At 41.6% G+C, this 21,534-nt stretch overlaps 2 protein-coding genes and 1 non-coding gene across 4 annotated transcripts; 2 read left to right on the top strand and 1 right to left on the bottom strand.

Moving 5' to 3' along the window:
- Positions 1–5,035: 5,035 nt before the first annotated feature.
- Positions 5,036–5,335, bottom strand: LOC148049789 (signal recognition particle RNA). The gene has a single exon (XR_015695273.1).
- Positions 5,336–5,426: 91 nt separating this feature from the next.
- Positions 5,427–7,869, top strand: LOC106552416 (small ribosomal subunit protein uS14). The gene is made up of 3 exons (XM_087729033.1): positions 5,427–5,575; positions 5,816–5,915; positions 7,624–7,869. The coding sequence occupies exons 1-3, from the start codon at positions 5,514–5,516 to the stop codon at positions 7,630–7,632; spliced, it is 171 nt and encodes a 56-aa protein (XP_087585159.1). The 5' UTR covers positions 5,427–5,513; the 3' UTR covers positions 7,633–7,869.
- Positions 7,870–11,407: 3,538 nt separating this feature from the next.
- Positions 11,408–20,817, top strand: LOC106552417 (uncharacterized). 2 transcript variants are annotated; one of them, XM_014070683.2, is made up of 4 exons: positions 11,408–11,504; positions 12,551–13,462; positions 17,247–17,367; positions 19,095–20,817. In XM_014070683.2, exons 2-4 carry the CDS (start codon positions 12,665–12,667, stop codon positions 19,793–19,795), a joined length of 1,620 nt encoding a protein of 539 aa, XP_013926158.2. In that variant the 5' UTR covers positions 11,408–11,504; positions 12,551–12,664; the 3' UTR covers positions 19,796–20,817. The 2 variants fall into 2 exon arrangements, with proteins under 2 accessions (XP_013926158.2, XP_013926155.2); XM_014070680.2 differs by having other exon boundaries at positions 19,092–20,817.
- Positions 20,818–21,534: the final 717 nt, after the last annotated feature.

Below are 21,534 nucleotides of genomic sequence, written 5' to 3'. Positions count from 1 at the left end.
GAAAGAACATAGGAAGTTACCTCAAATAACAAGGCTATATGCCACAGCCTATATCAGTGATGGCGAACTTTTTTTCACCTTGGGTGCCAAAAGCATGCACATGCCCACCCCCATAATTTAATCCCCCACCACACTGTGCTCCCTGCACATGCACGCTGACCACCACCCCCCGCTACCCCACACATGCGTGCACAGCTTTCTTGGAGCCTGGGGAGGGGGAAAATGGTCTCCCCCATGCCTCCAGAGGCCCTCCAGAGGCTAGAAATGACCCGTTTTCCAACTTCCGGTGGGGCCAGTAGGTCTGTTTTTCACCCTCCCTAGGCTCCAGAGCAGTGGTGGGTTTCAAATTTTTTTAGAACCTCTTCTGTAGGTGTGGCCTGCTTTGTGGGAGTGGCTTGCTGGCCATGTGACCGGGTGGGAGTGGCTTGCCAGCCATGTGACTGGGTGGGTGTGGCCAACTTGTAAAATGTGGTGAAACTCACTTAACAACGTTCTTGCTTAGCAACCAAAATGTTGGCTCAGAAACTCTGGCATTTGAAGCAAGCAAGTCTTAAAGCTGTCAAGTTACAAGACCCTTGCACCCCTAACCCTTTAGGAAAAAAAACCCAGGGGTGTTCAAACTTGACAGCTTTAAGACTTGTGGACTTCAACTCCAAGAATTCCTCCTCTCGCTCTTCATCTTGATGATGTGCAGACGAGCGGGGGGAGGGAGCTGGAACCGGTTCTATACGGCACTGTAGATTTGTGGAACCTCTTCTATAGAAGAGGTTAGAACTGGCAGGAATCCACCCCTGCTCCAGAGGCTTTCTGGGAGCCTGGAGAGGGCGAAAACAGCCTCCCCCGCCCCTGAGGCCCTCTATTATATCTATAAGTAATAAGTCTCACCTGGAATTGCACCTAGAGCCTATGCGGCAATCAGTTAATAAGAGAGGGATAAAGCTGATCTCCAAACATGTTTGCAGTATCAGAAAGCCATGTCTTTATTTCATGGTGATCAGAGAATTTCAGGAATTGAAGTCCACACATCTTAAAGTTGCTGAGGTTGACAAACACAGCTCCAGAATGTAGCATCAGCATCACTGTCCTGCTAAGCCAATAAAATATTTTGTCTGATGGCATTTTTGGTGTGTAAAAAGACATTGATGAGAATAAGAAGTTGGGAGAGCACAGCGACAGTTGACTGGGCTGTGGCTAAGAGTGGAAAGGTGATGAGAAGGACATGCAAAGGATAGGGGCCTTTCAGAGGCTACTCAATTAATCAGAATCACTGCCTGGTATGATAGCCAATGGCAGGGGAGACACTAGATTAGCCCATAGAGGAAAGCATCCATTTTTCATAGGAAAAGAGGAGCAAGTCCAGAGTTGAGAAGACTACTTGGTACTCGTACAGTGTGACAGCAACAAGTACACAGGTGCCCACAATGGCAAGCAAGAATTTCATTCAGGCAAAACTCAATTGCTGATAGCATCACATATATCAGCATGTTGGCAAAAAAAATACATAGAAATGGATTGGAGGTGATATTCAGCAAGTTCTGATCAGTTGTGGAGAACCAGTAGCAGAAATTTTTAGTAGTTCAGAGAACTGGTAAATACCACTTCTGGCTGGCCCCGCCCCTATCTATTCTCTGCCTCCCGAGTCCCAGCTGATCAGCAGGGAATGGGGATTTTGCATCAACCTTTCCCTGGAGTGGGGAGGGAAGATTTTACAGTATCCTTCCCCTGCCATGCCCACCAAGCCATACCCACAGAACTGGTAGTAAAAAAATTTGAACTCCAACACTGAAATGGGTGGGTTGGGTTCTTCCAATATATATTTCTCAACTTCCCAGGCTAACTTCTTATAGGTTATAAGTTCCTTCCCAAAAGGATTATCATGCATTCTGCACTGGGTTCCCTTTGGCTCTAGTCTTGAAAGTTCAGTTAGCATCTAATTCAGCAGCCAGGTTGGTTCTGAAGATGATCAAGATCTCTTCCTGTGGGACACCTCATCTCTCAATCCCCCAGCAAGATCAACAACTGGCATTTACCTGCAGGCACTTCAGATCTTTATAATGTGGCTTTTTAACAACTTCTTCACCACACTGTTACCATTCATGGTTTTCATTTTGAATTGTTTGTCTTTCTACTGGTTTTAGCTTCCCTTTTATTTATTTTATTGCAAACTACCAGGGTACAACTGTACATGACAACATTATGTATGTAATAAACGAATGCATCCAAGGAACCTTTTAGCAGCCTCTTTAGCAGTTGTGAAACTGCCACAAAACATCGGTCATGAAACTGGAGCATCCCCATCTAACATTCCCAGCCACCATCCAAATTCTCAGCCTGCAAATCCTTTTATCCCTAGGCTCCTCCTGCCACCTAGCTTCCAAAGAGAAATATAAAAGATTTATATAAAAATTCCGAATCTCATTTAATTTCAGCGCAGCATTGGCATCCATCCCTGGGATTATGAACTCAGCATGCCATGGTTGCGGAATATTTATTGCCGTGGATAAGAAACTTTTTTCCCCGTTTTAAATTTAAAATAGCGATTTGAGCATCATCTCTGAATCTATTTGTACTGAATATCAGTTCCGCAGTTGAAAATAATTTACAAAGCACGGGAAGAGGTGAGGCTGCTAAGCCAAGTGGTCATTAAAATGCAGGGGGTGGGGGGCTCTCATGTTCTACATCTCGCAAAGTGTCCCTTGCCTCCAATGCTTGAGTGGCAAAAGGAAAAAGAACAATGGCAGAAAGTGGACAGAATGGAACCTTGCAGCTTCTTTTACAATCCTGCAAACAATTCCCGCTTCCCCTTTTCTCCTGCCTCTCCCTTTCACTCACTGGTCCCCTTTTATTTGACTGACCACAGCTGGTATTGAAAAAGAAAGCAGAGATTGGCTGGGCTCCTCGTTGGATGGGAGACCACCAGAAAATCCTTGAGTTCTGATCCCGAAGTTGAAAGAAGGCAGCAATAGGAATAGAGACGCACACAGAGGTGGTATTCAGCCAGTTCTGAAAAGTTCTGGAAAACTTGTAGCGGAAATTTTGAGTAGTTCGGATAACTGGCAAATAGGCTGCCCCCCCCCAATCCCGCTTGCCTTCCAGCCTCCCAACTGATCTTCTTTTATTGCCTTCAACAGGAGAACGGAGCTGGAAAACAGGTTAGTGGGGTTGGGAGGGAATGGGGATTTTGCAGTAACCTTCCCCTGCCACACCCACAAAGCCACGCCCATAGAACCTGTAGTAAAAAAAAATTAAATCCCACCACTGGACCAGAGATGGGTTGCTTCCCGTTCGGGCGAACCAGTAGTAGCAGCAGCGGAAGGCTCCGCCCACTGCCCGAACGCTTCTGCGCATGTCCAGAAGCTTTTGCGCATGCATAGAAGTGTCGCACAAGTGCGCCCAAACCGGTAGTAAAAAAATTGGCAACCTACCACTGAACTGGACACACCCCTGTATTGTTGTGAAGAAAACTACAGGAAGCTGCTTGAGGAATCCCCAGGAGGTCAGCTTGATTCCAAGGAGACTTAACCTTGAACTTTCCTCTGCAAGTTGTTTCCTGCTTTCTCAAAAGACACTCTTCTCTTTTCCTCGCTTTTGGCCTCACAAGACCTAGAAGAAAGTCATCTCAATGCCAAACCCTTCCCAATTCACCTTTTTTTTCCCATATGTAAACCACATATAGCTTATTCTGATTGGAACTAAAAAAGCTGGTGGAAATCATCCTCATTCAAGTAGGCCTCTTTAGGACAGGTCCAAAAAGGATTCCAAGCCTTTTATGATCTAAACCCCCTGCTTGCTGCACCACCATTTAGATCAGAAGTCTTCAAACTTGGCAACTTTAAGACTTGTGGAGATCAACTCGCAGAATTCTCCAGCCAGCATAGCTGGTTGGAGAATTCTGGGAGTTGAAGTCCACAAGTCTTAAAGTCGCCAAGTTTGGGAGCCCAGAATTAGGTTGTCTAACCCCCATCCCCATCCCCATGATGACTGCACCAGACTTCTGCCAGCAAGTAGGAGAAATAGCATTTTTCCTACCTGAATTTCTTTAACTTCCCAGACACCAAAATTTGCCTTCCCAGCTAGGCTTGTGATATTCTTTCACCTGTTGGCTATCAGTGTGCACCACAACCTCTATCTGGCCAACAACTTTCAGACCAGGAAGGCAGGCCATCCCCATCTCTTTGCTCACTCCCCACCCACTCCAATCCCTCCTGATAGGAGCAGCCTCTGCATTGCTGTGCTACCCAGAACTGGGACACAATCAGCAACACGGATGTCACCTGAGGATGCTACCTTTGCAGGGACTTCCACTCAAAAAATAGATATGGAGGCTGCATCTTCAATTAAATAGAAGATATCATCTCCACTCCATTGTATACTGCGTTTCCTTGCGGCTGACTGTTGTTCTTCTCCGCATGACAGCGCGGAGGATCGCCTAGTTCCCACGAAGCATAAACCCGCAACTTGACACCCATTTGCAATATGCCGAGCGGCGTTTTCTTGCCGCTGACAGTCCAACTGGTGTTTTTCTTTCGATTGGCACTGAAACGTGCAATTCCTTTCCTGATTCGAATTAAAAGTCTCGCTTCCTTCTCTCGCCTGGCGATTCAGTCCCATAAGGGAGAAAAAACGGACCGCAAAAGCTTTTTGTGACTCCCTCGCTAGGGTAGACCGCTCTCGGTTCCCGCAACGGCCTTGCGAGTCTGAACTGGGCGCAAAGACGATCGATCCTCCTCACCCCGCGTGTGAAGGGTGTGAAGAATCGCAAAAAGGCCGAGATGGCGTAATAGAGCGACTTCTACTGGGGAAAGTGTGGAATCGGCGGCGGCAGGAGCAGCGATTGGCGTCCGCTGCCAATAGGAGGTGCTGCAGGAGTCGCGAAATGCAATGCGGAAAACTGAGCGAACAGAAGGGCAACCCGGCTTGGGGGGGGGGGCGCAACCTCCACGACCCCCCCCTTCGGTCCCCATCCGTAATCGGGGGATGGCGGAGAGGAAAAAAAGAGGGGGGGGGAATTTAGTGGCGGAGCGGGCGGGTGCAAAAGAGTCTGGGTCTCGCTGTCTTGCTCAGGCTACGCTGCAGCGGCTATTCACAGGCGCTATCCCACTACTGATCGGCACGGGAGTTTTGACCTGCTCCGTCTCCGACCTGGGCCGGTTCACCCCTCCTTAGGCAACCTGGTGGCCCTCGGCTCCCCGGGGATCACCATATTGATGCCGAACTTAGTGCGGACACCCGATCGGCATAGCCCACTGCAGCCCAGAACTCCTGAGCTCAAGCGATCCGCCAGCCTCAGCCTCCAGGAGTAGCTGGATTACAGGCTCGCGCCACCGCGCCCGGCTGCTGCTGCCGCCCGCTCGAGTTTACTAGAAGCGCTTCGCTCCGTGACGTCACACGAGGGGGGGAAAGGAGGAGGAGGAGAGTGGGCGGCTCCCTCCCGCCCTTGCTCTCCTGCGCCTGCGCCCTTCGCCCTTTCCTTTCCTTCTCCCTTTCGGCGTCCGAGACACGCGATTGCCGCCATGGGACACCAGCAGCTCTACTGGAGCCACCCCAGGAAGTTTGGACAGGGATCGCGCTCCTGGTGGGTCTACGCGCCTCCACGAACTCTCAGCGACCATTCCCTCTGGACCACCACGGACTCTCTGCACCAGGGGCAGCCGGCACCGGCAGGAAGCGGCGGGAGGGAGGGGGAGGGAGAAGGGGCTCCCGGCGGCAAAGAGGGGAGAGTTTGGTGGGTGGGGGGAGGTTGGTGCTTCTGGAACGAGGGAAGCCGGGAAGCGCCTGGGACCGCCTCACCCGCCCTCTTTTCTTTCTCCCGCAGCCGCGTCTGCTCCAACCGCCACGGACTCATCCGCAAGTACGGCCTCAACATGTGTCGCCAGTGCTTCCGCCAGTACGCCAAGGACATCGGCTTCATTAAGGTGAGGGGGGGCTGCCACGCAACGATCAATCAACGGAGCAGCTTCCCCCCCCCCCAGGTTATGGGGACTCCCATCACTGGAGGTTTCCAAAAATAGATTGCACAAACCGCTTGACTTGGCTGATACATAAGGTCTCTTGCTTTGAATAGGGGCTGGACTAGATGAATTCCGAGGTCCCTTCCAGCTCTGGGATTTTATGTTCATGCACTTCTGGAAGGGTTGCCCCTCAAAGCCCATGAAGCGCTGTTAAAAATATAATGGAAAAAGTACAGATGGTCTCGACTTACCACAGTTAGTTTACTGACCATTCAAAGTTACAAAGGTATAGAAAAATGCGACATGACCATTTTTCACAGAGCTTTGCAGCATCTCCAGGATCATGTGATCAAAATTCAGATACTTGGCAGTGGCCTCATATTTATAACCATTGTTGTGTCTCAGTGTCATGTGATTCCCTTTTACGACCTTATGGGGAAGTCAGATTCACTTAACAACCAGGTTACTTAATTACCAACTGCAGTGATTCAGTTAACAACTGTGGCAAGTAATCGGGCATAGCCCATCAGCTTCATCAAAGGAAGGCGGAGGGCAGCTCTGTAGTTCCCAGCCATGGGATGCCATGCGGTTTGGGTTGTCCACTGCTGGTTGATACCCCCTTCATTGCAGAGAGTTCCCTGGCAATGCCCAACAACATCTCCTGCCTTAACAGTCATATGCAGGCTAGAGAAGTAAATATGATGGTGCAGGGGTGGGTTGCTGTCAGTTTGGCCTGGATCGGGTGAACCGGTAATAGTGGCGGTGGAAGGCTCTGTCTACCTGCCAGGACGCTTCTGTGCATGCGCAGAAATGTCGCACGCATGCGGGAGCGCACCCAAACTGGTAGTAAAAAAATTACCAACCCACCTCTGATGGTGTGTGTGATGTTCTAATGTACAGAAGTTATAGTTAAATGTGTGGAAGAAAGTGGATTCTGGGTGTGTTTTTTCAAGTTTCAAGTTTAATTTTATTTATAGGCCGCCCAATCCCAGAGAGGTTGAATGTGTATAATTTTAGAAGAGAATATATATATGATTAAATAGTGTATTTTGGATGTTCAGTAGTAGTAAATAAATAAATAGGGAAATGGTCTGTGAGGGAGGAAAGGACCACTTCATGTGTCTTAAATAGTAAAGAATGGAAATTATCACTTTTTTTTAGTGTTTTGAAGCCATGATTCCTGTGTTTGTTAAACCACTGGTCTTAATAAATAAACTTAAAAGGATTTCCCCCACCCATCATGAAAAACCGTTCTTGATATTGGTCTGCAAAGTGGTGAATTAAATTACTTTTGCTGCTGGGGCTTGCATTTTAACAGCAACTGAAAAAGGTTGGCGCCTATAAGCTGGGATTGCTCCTTAGATCAGGACTTCAACTCCCAATACTCTCAAGAATGCCAGTGGTGCCTATGGAATTCTAGGAAATGATGTCTGCCTATGTGTGCTGAGATGGGGAAAAACTGACATATTGACAGGCTTTCACAGATGAGAGTACAATGGCAGCCATTGTAGCTTAAAAAGGAATGGAGCTGTCAAAAGAGGAATGAACAACTGAAAATGTTTGTTTATACAAAATAGCTGTGATATTAAAGAGGAGAAGCTATACATTCTGAGTAAGGCATGTGGGTAAGCTTATCACGTTATATTGACAGCATCTTTTTTTTTCATTTCAGTTGGATTAAATACCTGTCTACAGAAGTGGTTTGAGGCAACTGGCAAGCTGGAATATATGGCTGGATGAACTGTTCTTGCTATCCTTACCATCATTGAGAGTTGTCCACTCAGACTCTCAAATATTGTAGTTTCTGTTTGTTAATGCTGAAGTGTTAATTATGTGACAGTCATATTTAACACAGCTTGATATCTGAAGCTTTTTTGGTTTCCTTTGATTCTTTAATAAAAAACAGTCCTCAAATGTATTTGAGAAGAAACCAGTGTAGTCTTTGTATAGTATCATTTAATTAGAGCACAGAAATAGAAGAGTAAAATATTTTTAGAGACCTATATTTTTACTGAACTATCATTAAATGCTCCTCTACATTTACATTGACAATCATTGTAAATATCTTGTGACCGTGAAGGATATTTGCTGTAGGACAGGCTAGTATTTTAGAAAGTTTTACATAAAAGATTGGAAATTTGATTGCTTCAGTGGTTATGATCAATGATTATGGAAATAAGGAACACCTTTTAGCATCCATTTACAAATAATTTAATGCTCAGATCTTGAAATAGATGGGACAGATTCTAGTTCCTTTCTTATGGTACATATTGGTTGTCTGCTTTGACAAACTGGCTGCCTCTTTTGGAACTTAGTTCTGAGGGGTCAATAAAAGAAGCTAGTATAAGCTATTCATTTATTTGGTAGTTATGGATGAAAATGCATACATGGCTAGGTAACCCACAATAAATGTATTTTTTTCAAGAAATATTAGGACAATATTTTCTATACCCATTTGCACCCCTTGATCATATCTTTTGAATATAGCCATTTATAAACACATTAAATACTTGCAAAAGAGTTTTGAGAAATGTTTTATCCCACACCTTGAATCTTGGATCAACAAGGGCTTGGGATAAAACATTTCTCAAAACTCTTGGGTGATTAGTTGTATTTAATCATAACTCTCTACCCACATTGTAGCCTAGCATGCTATGTGAACCTACCCTGGTGAATTAGTTTATAGCTGGGTACATTGTGGAGACTCAGGAAACTAGATGGATCAAGAACACAGAATGATCCAGTCCCTTTTGCTCAATTGGATATTCTTGGTGTTGTACTGTAGTGAATGAAACTTACATTCTGGTCAGGATGATGGGGAACAAATAACTTTTCACCCTTCCTTTGGAGTTCTGAAATATAGGCAAATCAGAACTGAAATAAACTGATGATCTGAAAAGGAAACAGCTAGATAACAGAAACCAGATGTGAAAGGAGAGAATACATGGGTACAATAAAGAAAACTATTAGAAGTTGCTAATATCAGAAGTGGATGATTTGGAGCTCTTACAGGGATGTAGCAATTAAAGGCAATGCCTCAGACCATAGTAAGGTCAACCTATGTTTTTATCAGATGCTTCATTCACTATAAAACTCACAATATGATTTACAAAACCTTTTTTTTTAATTTAACGACTCTGAGAGTTATATAGCCCATAATCTGCTTATAGCAGATCTCTTGGCCAGAAGCCCAATGTTCAAGTGCAGGCCAATTAAAAACATTGCATTTCATTTATCCAAACATTTCAGTTCCTTGTGTAAAGCAAACATTTTCTCCACAACATGATGGTCAAAACTCCCCCATAATCACTTTTTGCATCCCAGTCTAACAACTATTAAATTAGCTTCATAAAGATTTTTTTTCTTTTACTTAAAGGGATCTTTGTAAGTTTTTTCTCTTTAAATGAAAAATTATTCCTCTTATATTGAATTTCAGTCTTTTGTTCATATTATGTTACATATTATGTTCTAAATGTTGATAAATTGGCAAGAACAAAACAAGTTGCTATAGTCCACAACTCATGCCAGTCTCGACTTTTAGAGATAGAGCGAACAAGAGCTGGTTTTAAATTCAGACTTTAGTGAGTTTATAAAAACTTATCTCCCTTAATGTGATATCTTAGTGTTGGTCTTAAGTTCTCATTATCTCTTCCATCATCAAAAGAGTTGAAGTTCAGCATCTCTGAGACACACATTTCAGAAGATTAGTCCAAACAGAAAATTGGAGTGTGTCCTGCTTAATATTATTCAGTGATGTTGGTTTCAAAGTGTATGATTTGTTTCAGTAGTATTCAGTATGTAAAGCAGGATGAGAAACTTGCCCTCCAGATCTGGCAGGGCTATAGATTCCCATAGACCCAGTTGGCCTGGCCAAGTATGCAAAAATTGGCAATAGAAATTACAGATTCCATATTTCTAAACTCGCTAATCTGTATCATAGGCATCTTAAAGTTAAATTGGAAATTGAATGTGACCCTGTATCTAAACGTGTTCAAAAATATAAGGAAGTTAGATTATATGTTAAAATTGTAATGTTAAAATTCTGTTTTTTTATGAAAATGACAAACCTTATCTTGTCTTGCTCAATATTTGTTAAATAATAAATGACAAAATATTAGAAAGGCCAATAAAAGATGAAGGAACAATTTATTGAAAAGTCTTTGACTTATCCACAGAATAGTTTGAATTTAATTTTAAAGTCTTTTCGTCCTTTCCTAATGAGAAGTGCATGCAAATTAAGAATATAAATATGAAAATAATGCCACCATGCTTTTGCATGTATTCAAAGTTTGCTTTATTTAAATGAAAGGGCAAAATGAACATTATCACCTCTGATCTGGTTACCTGGTAATTTAGAAAATGTCCAGGGGGATAAAGGTCTGCTCACCATAACTTGGTAATTTTCTTCAGTAGTCTGCATTTAAAAGCACAATATGCACAAATGAGAGCTCACGAAGAATGATAATTGGATTTGGGCTGAAGGGGGTGTCAAAAATTGAATGGAGAACTATATCCAACTCGCCCTCAGACTCATCTCTGACTCCTACATAAGCAAAAGTCTACATTGTTAAATTGTCTTCAGATTAGTATACGCAATGCTTTACTGCATTGTGTTAGTCTCAGGACCTGTACAGTGCATACATCTGGTTCTGGTTCAGCTAAGGCCACTCTTGTTTTTTCTCCCAAAGTACATTAGCTGCTCAGTAGGATTCAATGCGGCCATTCTAATACTGTTAGTTTTACTTGATATTCTCTTCTCACTTCGTAATATGAAGCTTTTGATGAAAGCCTATTTTTTTGTGCCATGTTTTAATCTTTGAGCAAATAACATTAATATTAAATCAATTATTAACCACTTGCTATCAATAAAATTGTTAATTATACTTTATAATAATGATCAACAGTTATTGATAAAGTTTGGGTAAAATTAATATGTGGTTACTAAAAGCATTAAGGGTTATTTTCCCTGTACTTTTGAGTTCCTGTATGAGCATGCTGTAGTCCAGTCAGTGATGCTGTACAATCCAAATCTTTCCAATATATATATAAAAAAAGTGTACTTATTAGTTACATAGGCATTGATGCTGTTACCTTGTTGGGCAATGAAATCTTTCCAAGCAAACAACCAATCTCAGAGAGCACCAAGGACTTCACTGGTTAAAAATGCAAATTATTAAATTACTGGAAAATCAAACATAACAATGACGATCTTAATTTCCCATAAGGAATATTAAGATTAACGCGATAACAGTACACGAGAACCTGTTTTAATTTTAACCCATCACCAACGGAAAAAATCCGTTGAATCTACCTTGAAAGTAGAGTATGCAATCTCTACTTCCGCCCTTGATGAAGTTAAGGAAAAACGTGAATAGCAAACCGGAAATTTAATGGCAAGTTCTGTATTTGGTGACTCTTGTCTTTTTCCTATCTCTATGTTCACCAACGAATGCCCTTTCATTGGAAAAAAAAAAGCTTCAAAGAGCTGTCAGGGTCTTGTCTGAAAATGAGCAACAGACGAGGAAGATTTGAATGAGACGGTAGAGCGGAGAGGTGAGCGGGAAGAATTGCCTTTCGAGAGGAGGAGAAGAGAAAAGGAGAGACCCAGCCCCCTCACTCCCCTCCCTGTCTAGGGCAGCGACCCTTCATCAAGCTGCTTGTACTGAGCAAGGAAGACCACTCTACCCCAACTTTTTCAGCAACTCTTTGATTTGCATTGGCGGTTTGCAATAAGAGGGTTTGGGTGAGAGGAGGACTGACGATGTCTGTCTGTCTAGCGCAGTATTTTTCAACAAGTTTAAGATGGATGGACTGACTGGGGAATTCTGGGAGTTGAAGTCCATCCACCTTAAACTTATTAAGATTGAGAAAAGCTGCTAGAGCGTGTAAAACATACAGTAATGCTTGGTTCATATTCTATCAATGCTTTTCTGGCTACTGAATTCATTGAGCTTTTAAGGTGGTTTCATGCGTTTGAATGATTTTACTGTGAGTTTCTGTTGATTTTAATGTTTTAAATTATTTAAATGATAATGTAAACTATATTAGGGCTGCTAAGAAGGGCAGTTTAGAACAGGGGTCTCCAACCTTGGCAACTTTTAAGACTTGTGGACTTCAACTCCCAGAATTCCTCAACCAACTTCATTGGCTGACGAATTCTGGGAGTTGAAGTCCACAAGCCTTAAAGTTGCCAAGGTTGGATGGAGACCCCTGGTCTAGAAGATGACATTGCTAATCTGTCATGTAGTAGCCTGGAACTGGATTGGTATACTGAAGATGAGATTTCTTAAACTTTTTACCCATTCTTTGATTTTATTTATACGGCATCTGTAGAGGTCATGTAATCACTGTTATACAAATGTATTTAAATAAAGCATCATCAGATTATATATAGGAGAGAAGTAAGGGTAGAATTATTTATATATACACTGTATATATATTGTCCATAATGCTTTAAAAATTCCTCACTTAAAGCATGAAATAAAGAACTTATGAGCTCTAAAAATAATGTTTTATATAATTTTAAAATGTATTTATTCTATAGTCAGTATCAACAATAGTAGCGCCTGGGCCATTCATTTTTTTCTTACTGTTTCCAGCTTTATTTCTGGGCAAAAGCTTAGCATAACTGCCCATATTACTACATTTACCTACAAAAGGCTTGTTTCCCACCATCCCACAGTTCAGTGCTATCTTTGTAAGCGTGCCCACGGATGAAAATGGAACAGCAACCCACAAGCAATCCACAAAGGCTGGAATCCACAGGAACAGAAAAAGCCTTTAATATTCTCCAGGATGCTCTAGATTGCAAACTGGGCATGGAGCGAGGAAATCAATGCCCAGAAGCCATTCAGTCTGTATGTAATGGAGGATGTGCCACTAGGACAATTCCTCATCAAGTAAAAGAAGAACCAGAAGACTATTTGGCCTCTCACTGGGAAGCTCAGTGGCAAGAGTTTCTGCAAACAGTGGAATTTCCTTCCTCAGGGTTGAAAACCCTTCAATTGTCCGAAGCATCCACACCTTGGAATGACACCAAAGCTTTTTTAGTCTCTTTTGAGCAAGTGGCCAAAGCCTGTAAGTGGCCCAAAGAAGATTGGGTGACTCAACTCCTGCCAGCTCTCAGTGGAGAAGCTGAGATGGCCTTCAATGCCTTGGAAGGCAAAGACCGAGGAGATTATGGAAAGGTCAAGGCAGCCCTATTGAGAGGGGATGCTGTCAACAGAGAGAAAAGTCGCCAGCACTTCAGACGTTTCTGCTACTTGGAGGCCGAGGGTCCAAGGGCAGTTTATGGCCAACTCCAAGAACTTTGTCATCAATGGCTGAAGGTTGAGAGACACACAAAGGAGCAGATCTTAGAACTGCTGGTCCTGGAACAGTTCCTGATGATCCTGCCTCCAGAAATCCAGAGCTGGTTGAAGCAGCATGGCCCAGAAACTTGTGCTCAGGCTGTAAGTCTTGCTGAGGATTTTCTGTATAAACAGCAGGAGCCTGAAAAACAAGCAAACCAGGTGAGGCCTTTAGTCAAAGTTTTAGCAGCATAACTATTATTATGAGATAAACTCAGGAGCAAAAACACAGCACACAGAGCCTTTAGACAATTAATAGTGGTTTATATATACATATATACAGATATATACAGACATATACATGGTAGATAAATCCCTTACCATTCAGTTACAAACACAAGGAGAGAAATGAGATACACGACTAGAGAAACGCCCTTTAAGGACCACCTATATATATAGATACCTTTTAAAACAGTAAATAACTTGTGTGGACCCCACCAGATTCTTAAATGGGCTATACCTGTATTGCTGTGTCATCCTCATTGCATCAGCTTACAGTTTACAGCTTACAACCTTACATCAGCTGGGGTTATTAAATCCTCATTACCTGACACCTTTTATAAATCTCTTATGTGGCACAAATTCTATTTGAGATGGGTTTGGTTTTTTTTTACCTCAGGGGTTCATCTCAGGGGAAAGGCAGCTCCAGGGAAAAGGCATCAATTTTAATTGATGAATTTTACTACATTTGTAGCTATGTCAATTCTCCAACAGAGGCCAGGTCAGAAAACAAAGCAAGGATTTCTATTATGTAGGAATCCTACATAATAGAATCTTTAAAGTCTGCCAGAGTATCCTTCTTTCCCCTCATATAGCAATCAAAATCAAGAGTTATGTTCATTTTTTTCACTTTCTTCCCTGGAATTGAGTTGTATTTTTTTCTACATAAAGTTTTTTATTTTTCATTTTCAAAACGTATAATCATATGTATACTATTACATAGCCAACATCATATTGTATTATTAAATGTTTACATCAAGTCATCTTACCATCAACTCCCCCAAAAGAAAAAGGGGAAAGAAAACAGTTATTGGCTCTTCTGCTCTCCATACACTATATTTGTGCGTTCACTTTCTTCTCCCTCTCTCATCCCCCTCTTTACCTCCTTTCTTCTCTCTGTCCTCCTTCCCTTCTCTACTTCCCCTTCTTCTCTCCCCTTTCCACTCCTCATTTCTCTCCTCTTCCCCCATCCTATCCTCTCTCCTATCCCTCTCCTTCCCTTACCTCTCTCCTTCCCACTCTTCATCCCATTTGCTTGGTGTATTTCAGCTTCTGAACAAGCTCCATTTTATGTTGCTGGTATTTATAGTTCCTTTTCAATATACATATTTAATTTTAAACATATATTCTCCTCCTTTAAAAAAAATAGAACAAAAAAGTATACATATATAGTCATTGTAGTTTTAACACCCCACCTCCCCAGCCTAATTTTGGTCGAGATGTAGACCTGGTTACAATTTCCAGATATTCTCATCGTTATTTTTATATAATTATACTTCCTTAGTCCTTACACACTCCCAATTTGTGATTCTGCCTTTAAGTCTCAATAGTTTCACATTATAAGTGTATTTTATGTTCCCACTCTAATTTTTCCATGTCTTGGATTAGATTACTTTTAGTTGTCTATGAATGGCAAACCTCGCTGTTCAATATTCATTTCAATTCCCTTAATCTATTGCATAGAATAACAAACGGTAAACATCTCGCTTTATTTCATCATCTTAAAAGTTCTATGTATATCCATGATTCATATATTTTAACCCATGCTTAGTTGTCCTTCTGTTGTCATTTCCAGTCAATTTGCCACTCAGTTTAATTATCATGTATAAAAATGAATGGCAAACCTCTACTTTACAACCTTCCTATGTCAGTTTCATATTTATCCACATTCCATATATTTTGGCCTTTGTTTAGTTGTCTTTCCATTATTATATTCAACCAGTTAGAAACTTATTTTATTGTCATGTTTTTCACAACCTCCCCACTCAATATCAATATCATATTTATCGATATTCCATAGATTTCAACCTTTGCTTAATTACCTTTCCATTATTACATTCAATCAATTAGCAACTCCATTTTATTGTCATATTTAGAAATAAAACCCTTATCTTAGTTTTATATTCTCCCACATAAAAATTTCTGGTTGTCTGATTTTTTCCTAGTAAGTCTTTTGTCCCACTTCTCTGCTCCTGCCCTCTCTCTTCTCTTTGCTTCGGCACATCCACTCTCCCCAACTTTCCCCAGGTCACCACCAAAAGGATGTTTTTTATTTCTCTTTGCTGGGGCAAAACCCCCTCCTCCAATTTCCCTTATGCCACTAACAGCCCCAAACTCTTTTGTCTGCCTTTTGTTTCCCTCCGTTTCTACTCCTTCATTATCTTCCCGCCCCGTGCCCCCCTTCTTCTTTGAATTCTTCTTTAGATATCTGCTTCGCTGGGTTCAGAATTATATTTAGGCTTGATTTTAATGATTTATGCATATTTTTTTATAATTTCACGTAGTTCTTCAAATTCCCAGCTTTCCATGATGTCCAGTTCCAAAGTTAGAATTAGCTATACAGTTATTTAACTTAAGTTTGTCCACTTCCACTGCTGTAGGGGAGAATGATGGGAGCCATCGTGTCTTTTGTTCTTCCTTAATATCCAGTTCCAAGGTTGCAGTTAGTTATACAAAGTCTTGTTTTGAGGCTCTGGTCCACCTTAAGTTCTATTTTTTTTTTAATGTTTCTTACATATCTTCGTCAACTCATCTCTATTCCTCTATAGCAGGGATGTCAAACTCAAGGCTCACAGGCTGGATCTGGCCCGTGGGGTGCTAATATCTGGCCTGCAGGGCCACCCTGGAAATAGCGAGGGTTGCAGGAAGCCGTTGTCACCGGAAATGGAGACTGGGAGGGCTGCACACAACCAATCTGGCCCCCCAAGGTCAAACACAACCCTGATGCGGACTTCAATGAAATTGAGTTTGACACCCTTGCTCTATAGGCTCCAATGTGAATTTGTAAAAATCCCTAACAGTACACAGAATGTTTTGAACTTGAAACACTCTGTTTTAAGTTTAAAACTGTTCTGATTTTATGGGAAGTGTTCTGAGCTTCCAATGAGCCTGGAGAATGTAGATGAAAATGACTGTTGATAATGTGAAACTTGAGTTAAAAAAAAAACTTTGAAAAAGTTCTGTATCATAGCTTTTATGGATTAAGCAGACTGTCCTTTCATGGATTGTTAACAAGAAACCAAAGAGGAGGAATAAAACTACTCCTCAGTGGAGAGGAATAAGAGTAGAATTTCTAGAGCCGAGGTGGCGCAGTGGTTAAATGCAGCACTGCAGGCTACTTCAGCTGACTGCTAGATCAGCAGTTCAGCGGTTCAAATCTCACCGGCTCAGGGTTGACTCAGCCTTCCATCCTTCCGAGGTGGGTAAAATGAGGACCCGGATTGTTGTTGGGGGCAATATGCTGACTCTCTGTAAACCGCTTAGAGAGGGCTTAAAGCCCTATGAAGCGGTATATAAGTCTACTGCTATTGCTAAAAAAAAAAAAAAGTCTACTGCTATTAAAAACCTGTGTTGGAACTGGTGCTTTTTAACTTGATTGTAGAGGCCGTCCTTGACTTACAACCATTCATACAATGACCATTCAAAGTTACAATCTCACTGAAAAAAGTGACTTATGTCTGATCGCAACATCCTCAGCGTCTTTGTGATCAAAATGTGGGTGCTTGGCAATCAGCATGTATTTAGGATAGTTGCAGGGCCCCAGGATCATGTTATTGCCATTTGCAACCTTCTCAGCTGGCTTCTGACAAGCAATACCAATGGGGAAATTTGGATTCACTTAACAACTGCATGATTCACTTAGTAACCGCAGTGGTTTGCTTGCTTAACAGTGGTAAAAACGGTTGTAAAATTAGTCCTACACTTTCAAAATTTGTTTTTGTTGCAGGACACTTTTGAGAAAGTGGCTGTGAATTTGTCTGAGGCAGAATCGGCTGCAGCTGATACTCAACAGAAGCAGCTCTACAAAGGATCCAAGCAGGAAGATGAGTTTGAGGCTGGCCCATTTGGTAAGGAAGAATGTCTTGAATCTGAATTCCTGCTGGACTACTTTCTGATAATGTTTCTTTTCAGAGAGCTTGATGCAAAAGAGGATTCCCACACTGATCATATAACTAGGAACTAGTAAGTAAATTAAACTCAAGTATAGTCTGGCCTGTCTTCTAAGACCAGAGTGGTTACACTGGGAGAATCTAACATCTTTGAATTACCTATCTTTACCCTCTATCTTTTTTTTTACAAAAAGTTTTATTTCTTCCTTTCCATATACTTTCACAAATACACATTCACGTAAATACTATTAACATTTATCTGTTCACTTCTAGCATTTATCACAATCTGCTTAAAAATATAAAAAACACAATTGGGATCGCCACCCCACATCCCCATCTTATTTTGCAACAACCCTACTCCTTCTTTACTCTCCATCTTTGACAGCCAGGTTACTTTCCAGAATTCTGGTACTCCTACTTCAACCTCTTCCTAATAAATCATATTAATTTGAGATCACTGAGATTGTTCCTTGGATGTTCTTCTCCAGTCCTAATTGCTACTATAAAGATTTGACATTTAGTAACTTCTCTATCACTTTCTAAGAAAAGGATGATGTGGGGGGGAAACTAAGGAATGGTTTTGAGGTTTGGCAAATTGATCCTACAACTTTTTTCTCTTAGACATGTTTCCTTTTCTATGCAGTCTTCCAAATAGTGTTGGAAACACACTTCAAAGCATTCTGTGCGGCTTTAAGAGCATCAGATTGATCTGAATACTTCCCACTCTGCACCTCCCCAACTTGGCTGTTAGCCTTCAGTGGTACCATCTTCCATCAGACCTGAGAGGCAATAGGCTAATATGGAATAGAGGGAGGTTTAACCACGGGAAAAAGAATAGGGGAGATAGTCAAAGTTACCTGTCAGAGGAAGTGGATCTCAACATTTGGAGGTAGAAACCCTGAAGTCCTGGAAAGCCTTGTTTCTTAATCCAGTTCTTTATAATTACAAAAATGTTCAAGAGCGGCATTTAATTGTTTCTGGCAGACCTACTCTCGGGCAGAATAGTGATGTACCATGCACATAAACAGAGATTTTCTGTCTTGGTTTTTTATTGAGAGGATTCTGTCTTGTTTTTAGGTGGCTTTTTTCAGGTGATTGACTACTGCATGAGTCCTTCATGCTTCAAAAAGTAGGAAGCCACTCCAATTTATTCAATGGTGTGATCCAAGGAGCCTCTGGGGTCATTAAAAAATAATTCAGAGGCTGCATGTGACCCAACAGGCTTCTCATTTGGGCTCAGTAAGATGGATCAACATGTCAATTGTGAGATTCTTCCTCAGATAGGATGCTAGCAAGTCACTCTCAATAACCCCCAACCCCCCAGGAGAGCATGGTTTATCTTGGATTTGAACATGAGAAGTTGAAACATGACAAGGAATCAGGGAAACGTGGTTCTATGGGAGAAGCATTGTGAGATACTAAATTTGGCTCATAAATATATATGTTAAATTAAACTAGGATCCTAGCACTGTCTGTTCAATTTTGCTCAATAAGAAGGTTGTTAGAAATATGCAAATGCCAGGTTTCTTCCGTGTCCTGTGATGTCTTTCCATTTTTCCTTCTGAATGAGATCTTAACAAAGAAGCTAGTTTTTCTTAATGATCTATAATTTTTCCTTTTTTCAAGTTATGTTTTTCTCAAGTTCAATGAGTGAGTCATTGGAGTTTTCTTAATTTCTCCAGCAGGTAAGGACGGGATGACTATACACGAGACAGATGTGGCTGAAGATCCCACAAAAGCAGGGCCCTGTGAGGTGTCCCTCTGGAAAGCAGAAGAGATTGTTCCTCACTGTTGTGTGCAGGAAAAGCCTTCAACTAATCAGAAGAGACTGGAAGGTCGAGAGAGCACCTTGGCAGGAGGTGAAGCTGATGCACCTGTCCCTTATGTGGGAGACTATAAAGCTATCATTGTAGCCACAATCCAGACAGGAAATGACACTGGTAAGAAGCAAAATGCCTCCCAAGCTTACGGCAGAAATTTGAATCGGGGCTCCACAGTGGTTAAGAACCGTCATACAGGAGGAAAAGGACATAAGTGCTTGGTCTGTGGGAAATTCTTTCTTTCTAGCTCCAAGCTCATCATTCACCAGAGGGCCCACACTGGGGAGAAGCCATATGAATGTGCTGCTTGTGGCAAAACCTTCCAGTCCACTTCAGTACTTTACCGTCATCAAAGAGTCCACACAGGAGAGAAGCCGCACAAATGTCCTGTCTGCGGGAGAAGATTCAGTACCGGTTCAAATCTTAATCGACATCAGAAGATCCACACTGGGGAGAAACCATTTGAATGCTCAGATTGTGGGAAAAGCTTTATTCAGAAGGGCGCCCTTAATAAGCATCATAAAATTCATTCTGTAAAAGGGGCAAGCCTCACTACAATGTCATGAGAGAGAACTAGGTAAAAAAAATTGGATTATGAAAGGACACTTGTGGGAAATTGGAGTACTCAACTGATGTGCCAGCCATAAGAATCTCTTTGGGCTTCTGATGGCTTTGATGAAGTGAAGGATTGCAGAAAGAGGTGGAGGCTTCTAAAGCCACAACTCTCTGGTCTGGTACTGACAGATTTTCAATGATTGAATGTTTGGACTGGGAAAATATAGAATTCTAGTATCTTTGTCATGACTTTCTGTACATTCGCAATTAGCTGCCTCATTCCCATATGGAACAATACCTTGTTCCGGATGTTAAGCTCTAGAAAAGTCTTGGCAAACTTTTTCAGCACCAAGTGCCGAAATGTGGTGATGGTGAAGGGGGGGTTGCCGGAAACTGGCCTATGCACATAAAGACCAGCTGGCCAGAGCGCATGTATATGCCCAAAACCACATCATCTTCCCGGAGCATGTATACACACTGGGCGGCTGCTCTTCCAGTTTCAGCACCCCTGCATGCATGAAGACCAGCTGGCCGACGCCCTGGAACCTGGAAGAGCAGCGGCCAACGGCGCATGTGACTGGAGAGATGGGTCTGTGTGCTACTTCCAGCATGTGTGCCATGTTTGCCATCACGGCTCTAGGATGTTCATTATTTAAGGAGGAACATGGTTTTAAATGGGTTGTTTTATGATGGTGCTGTCTTTATACCATAGGTATAAAAAATAAAATAATTCTAAATAGAACTTATATGGAATTAGAGGCATCATTCCTGCTTACACAAATGTTAAGGTATTTATGCTGTTTTTCTCCACTCCAGAAATTTGTCCAAGTTCATTTGCATTTTTGAGATAAAAGGGATACATTATACAGTAGACTAAAAGCCTGAATAGTGACAGGAGTTGCCAAAGTAGATGCAATTGTGGATTGATAAATAATGCCCGGCAGGTTTCTTTATTGTCATGAATGATTCATCACCAGATTATATAAATAGGAAGTCGAGGCTTTCCTGCACATTTTTCAGTTATTTTATATTGTGTGTGTAACTGGTATGACACAGGAACAAACATTTAAAGGAGCATGAAATTAAAAGAAAACAGTCATTTTGCCCTGTAAAATCATCTCCCTGTTCATTGTGGGGCTCCACCTTAAAGAATCATTGCTTGAATGTATTATGTGAAAGCATAAAAAATTATCAATTTTAAAAATCAAAAACTAAGAGAAATCGTTCACAATAACAGATGCAATTTGATAATAACCATTAGAAGTGGGGGGGGGGGTATACATAGCCCTAAAATCTTAAATTAATCAACTTTGCACTAAATCATACTATGATTTGCTTACTGTGGTGTTTAAATCCAAATCGTAAATCAGACTAAGTTGAGAACTTAAATCAATGGCTGTGTTCACAAGACATGCCAACCCACCAACAAGAAACCACATTTTAATCTGACATATTCTGCAACCCATCCAGGAGAGTTAGTTTATATTTAACTCAATTTGTAGGGTTTGTTATAACACAAATAAGTGATATTTAAGTTAATCCTGAGTTAGCATGTCATGCCACCATATAACCCTGGTTTAATTTTTGTTAGTTGAACTATATTCCAATATGTCATTTGAAATCAGATTAATGCAAGCTAATGAACCATTGTGATTTGCTCCTTCTTTTAAGCATTAGAGTATGGCTTTCTTCCTTTCATCCTGGCTGAAGAATATTCTATTTCCAACACAGCAGTCAATTACCTGAACTC

Source organism: Thamnophis sirtalis, unplaced genomic scaffold (assembly GCF_051295495.1).
Source record: "Thamnophis sirtalis isolate CommonGarterSnake01/CBP01778 unplaced genomic scaffold, rThaSir2_p1.2 scaffold_1, whole genome shotgun sequence".
Taxonomy (NCBI): domain Eukaryota; kingdom Metazoa; phylum Chordata; class Lepidosauria; order Squamata; family Natricidae; genus Thamnophis; species Thamnophis sirtalis.
This window is presented reverse-complemented; position numbering and strand designations above follow the sequence as displayed.

Coding starts and splice junctions, on each gene's coding strand:
- LOC106552417 (XM_014070680.2), top strand. CDS start 12,665: ATGAAAATGGAACAGCAACCCACAAGCAATCCACAAAGGCTGGAATCC. Junction 13,463..17,246: donor CTGAAAAACAAGCAAACCAG/GTGAGGCCTTTA, acceptor TTTTTGTTGCAG/GACACTTTTGAGAAAGTGGC. Junction 17,368..19,091: donor GTTTGAGGCTGGCCCATTTG/GTAAGGAAGAAT, acceptor TAATTTCTCCAG/CAGGTAAGGACGGGATGACT.
- LOC106552416 (XM_087729033.1), top strand. CDS start 5,514: ATGGGACACCAGCAGCTCTACTGGAGCCACCCCAGGAAGTTTGGACAG. Junction 5,576..5,815: donor GGACAGGGATCGCGCTCCTG/GTGGGTCTACGC, acceptor TTTCTCCCGCAG/CCGCGTCTGCTCCAACCGCC.